This window comes from Cynoglossus semilaevis, chromosome 15 (genome assembly GCF_000523025.1).
Source record: "Cynoglossus semilaevis isolate Cse_v1.0 chromosome 15, Cse_v1.0, whole genome shotgun sequence".
NCBI classification, from domain to species: Eukaryota; Metazoa; Chordata; class Actinopteri; order Pleuronectiformes; family Cynoglossidae; genus Cynoglossus; species Cynoglossus semilaevis.
Window position 1 is genome coordinate 19,842,071 of NC_024321.1, and position 3,977 is coordinate 19,846,047.

General features: G+C 48.7%; 2 protein-coding genes across 2 annotated transcripts in view; both read left to right on the forward strand.

Moving 5' to 3' along the window:
* The window catches only part of trappc11 (trafficking protein particle complex subunit 11), an 11,042-nt gene extending 9,589 nt beyond the window's left edge, over positions 1-1,453 (forward strand). Inside the window, 5 exon segments of the mRNA XM_025063190.1 lie at positions 48-105; positions 194-287; positions 376-509; positions 865-1,032; positions 1,077-1,453. Of these exon segments, the coding sequence (XP_024918958.1) occupies positions 48-105; positions 194-287; positions 376-509; positions 865-1,032; positions 1,077-1,121 (499 nt within the window). The 3' untranslated portion in view covers positions 1,122-1,453.
* A 497-nt stretch (positions 1,454-1,950) lies between these two features.
* The window catches only part of spdl1 (spindle apparatus coiled-coil protein 1), a 5,941-nt gene continuing 3,914 nt past the window's right edge, over positions 1,951-3,977 (forward strand). The window contains exons 1-3 of the mRNA XM_008327709.3: positions 1,951-2,108; positions 2,940-3,114; positions 3,192-3,368. Coding sequence (XP_008325931.1) covers positions 2,953-3,114; positions 3,192-3,368 — 339 coding nt within the window. The 5' untranslated portion in view covers positions 1,951-2,108; positions 2,940-2,952. The remainder of the gene's footprint in view (positions 2,109-2,939; positions 3,115-3,191; positions 3,369-3,977) is intronic.

The window sequence follows — 3,977 nt, forward strand, 5'->3', positions numbered from 1 at the left end:
ACCCTCCCCCGCCCCCCCCGGCCCCCCCCCCCCAGCGGCAGCAGCGGCAGCAGCAGCAGCAGCAGCAGCACAGTGGCCACAGGACAGTACCTGATATCATGGAGGAGCTCCTGGAGGATTTTTCTCTCCCACTCCCACACTTTCTTTTTCTGCCTGTTGTGGTGATACTGACTGTGAAAACGTTGTGTTGAACAGGAAGACGTCCAGCGCTGACGCTCCGCTGGTCCAGACTACGGTCACACTGCCCCACGTCATCCTGGAGTCGGTCCCTCTCTACATCCACGCCGGTACTCTGCAGTACATACAGCCGTACACGGTGTGATAGTACAGGGTGTTCCTCGTTTACCAGACTGACTGTTGTTGTGTTTGCTGCAGACGTACCGTCATTCGGACGAGTCAGAGAGTCGCTGCCGGTCTGCTACCACATCCAGAACCGGACCACTCTGGTGCAGGAGGTGGAAATGGCTGTGGAACCATCTGATGCCTTCATGTTCTCTGGACTCAAACAGGTGTGTGAGTGTCATTAGACATGCACCCCCCCCCCCCCCCCCACACACACACACACACCCCACACACACACCCCTCCTTCACAGAAGGATGGAATTCATTTAATCAGTTTTAAAGAAAAAATCCTCCTCGTCAGCTTGACTCCTTCATGGAGTCACATTACTGCCATCTACCGGTAGATGGCAGTAATGTGACTCAGATCTGCTTGTTAAGACCAAAGAAGTCATGAACCGCTGCTCCTCCACGCTGCTCCTCCACGCTGCTCCTCCACAGCCTTTCACATGTAATTGGTGCCACCTGTGTGTGTGTGTGTGTGTGTGTGTGTGTGTGTGTGTGTGTGTGCTGGTGCTCCTGCAGGTGCGTCTCCGTATCCTCCCAGGCTCTGAGCAGCAGATGCTGTACAACTACTACCCCCTGATGGCTGGTTACCAAACACTGCCTCAGCTCAACATCAGTCTGCCACGCTGTCCCCTCACCAACACACACACCCTGAGACGATACCTGCCGCAACACATCTTTGTCAAGGTAACACACACACACACACACACGTGAACATTGTCTCTCTTCAGCCTCAGGGTCGACCACTGGACGCCGCCTCCATCGCCGCAGCCTGAGGACACGGCTGTTGTTGACCAGTGGTTCTCCACAGAGACAAGGAAGGACAAACTGGGACTGGGACACGTCTGAGAGTCACTGAGGGAGAGTCACTGAGGGAGTCACTGGGAGTCACTGAGGGAGTCACTGGGGGCGTCACTGAGGGAGTCACTGAGGGAGCCACTGAGGGAGTCACTGAGGGGGTCACTGGGGGAGTCACTGAGGGAGAATCTGAAGAACGATGACGTCATAATGAACCTGAAACAAACATGTGTGTGAACTGTGATCAACCTGTGTGTGTGTGTTGTCAAGAAAAGAAGATTTGAATAAAGTCAACCAGACCACAACCAGTCGGTCATTGTTTGGTGTTTGCTTTTGCTCTTTGTTTTTCTCTGCTTGTATATAATGAATATACTGTATATACACACGTGGATTAACCCTTGAATAACTGCTCATTATAATGTCTACTGAAAATGAAGGGAGGGACAAAGGAGTCAAAGAACACATGGAAGCATGGGGTGGAAATAGCGCCTCCCTGTGGAGACATCTCACTGAGAGATTTGAGCTGGAAAACATTGAGACTCATGTCTGAAGTGTTGTTTGTTTATGTGGTGGATCAGTGGTTAGGGAAGTGGCCTTGGATCTGGGGGTTTGAGGTTGGAGTGCTGCAGTGATGTGTCACACTGACTAATAACTCACTTTATTTAAAAAGGAACAAAGTAAAGACTTCGGTTGAGTCTTTGTCTTCGTATTTCTTGGAGATTTGATAAAATCTCGTTCGTTTTTTGGTGTTGGTTTTTTGCCTTATCAACCCTACACACTTTAAGTGTATTTGGACCGCACTTCCGTCTCAGTATTATCGCGAGAGTGTCATTTGCTAGCACTAAACCAAGCTGAGACCAATTGACCAACCAGGCGCAACTCTCGTTGAAACCTCGCATCGCGATAATTCAGTGGGAACAGTTTTAAACTGTGGCGGTTTGACAGATTATCTTCCACCAGACGAGGTAAAAAAAAAACCTACTTCTTCACTGATGTTGTGTTCAGGTTTGAAACCCTGGTGTAATCTGGTTTTAATCGTTGTCGTGTTTAAATGTTCAGTTTAAAGTTTCAGTTCTGTGACCTTAGATCGTCAGTTGTTAGAAAATGTCTCCGACGCCATTGTTGTTGACGACGACGAGTTTATAAAAAGATCGACCTTTTGGTCACAGTCAGTGTGTCTGTTTCTCTGTGTTTTTATTTATTTTAGATTAAATAAAAACGACTAAAGTAACTGAGACAGCAGACAAAACACCGTAATGATAGTCCAGTTACCACCTCCAATGGACAAACTACCCCCCCACCCCTCACCCCTGACCCCACCCCTCAGGAAGTCAAATGTTTATATATGTCGTTTTTATAAGAATAGAAAATCAAAGTGGAGAAACACGTGCGATGTTGTGGTGGAGAACTTAACTTGGTCGTCAGTATGAAATGTCTGTGGACCAGACCCCGACGTTACAGCAGTAACAGCAGCAGTAACAGTAGCAGTAACAGTAACAGCAGCAGTAACAGTAGCAGTAACAGCAGTAGCAGTAACAGCAGCAGTAACTGCAGCAGCAGTAACAGCAGCAGTAACAGCAGCAGCATCGTTACACAGAGGCAGTAGAAAATGGCGTGTAGTCGGAGTAAAGCCAGAATCAAATGTTCATGTAAATGTACAGACACTATGGATGAAGAGCATCAAATGTTGCTGATCAGCAGTTGGTCTGAGGATCACGTGGTTCTGGTCTAGTCCTGTTCTGATTGGTAGGTAGTTGTATCTCTTCTGTCGTACATTTAACGCCGTTTCCCCGCAGACGTTCCCTCCAGATGGCAGCAGAGGTTCAGGTTGAGCGGCTCCACAGCCAGCTGAGGGAGACGCAGAAGCAGCTGCAGCAGGCGGCCCAGGCCGGTCTGGACCTCCTCCAACAACAGACCCAACTAGAGAACAGACTGGAAGGGCAGAGAGTGGAAATGACCAACGCCCTGGAGGTGGGACTTGACTGTTGTTTACCCCCCCAGGTGTCAATCATACACACTCCCCGTTATGTGTCACGTGTTTACGACAGGCCCTGGAGCAGGACAAGTACTCACTGCAGAAGGAAGTGGATTTAAAGACTCGGATGTTGGAGTCACTGAGGTCGGACTACGACTGTCTGAAGAACCAGCAGACGCAGCATCTTCTGGAGCAGCAGCAGCATCTGGAGAGGAACCACAGCCTGGCCGTCAGTGAGCTCAACAACAAGGTAGTGTCTGTAGTTGTCACCTCCACACACACCAGGTGGACGCAACACCGTCTGTCTGTCTGAAGGGTCATGTCAAAAATTAGGAAGAGTGTTGACCCAGGGTGGTCGTGGTGGTTGTTGGTGGTTGTTGATGGTTGTTTATGTCGTGGTTGTTGTTGATGGTTGTTGATGTCGTGGTGGTTGTTGATGGTTGTTGATGGTTGTTGATGTTGTGGTGGTTGTTGGTGGTTGTTGATGTTGATGTTGTTGGTGGTTGTTGATGGTTGTTGATGGTTGTTGATGTTGTGGTGGTTGTTGGTGGTTGTTGATGTCATGGTGGTTGTTGATGGTTGTTGATGTCGTGATGGTTGTTGGTGGTTGTTGATGGTTGTTGATGGTTGTTGATGTCGTGGTGGTTGTTTATGTTGTGGTTGTTGTTGATGTCGTGGTGGTTGTTGATGGTTGTTGATGTCGTGGTTGTTGTTGATGGTTGTTGATGGTTGTTGATGTTGTGGTGGTTGTTGGTGGTTGTTGATGTCATGGTGGTTGTTGATGGTTGTTGATGTTTGTTGATGTCGTGGTGGTTGTTGATGGTTGTTGATGTCATGGTGGTTGTTGATGGTTGTCGGT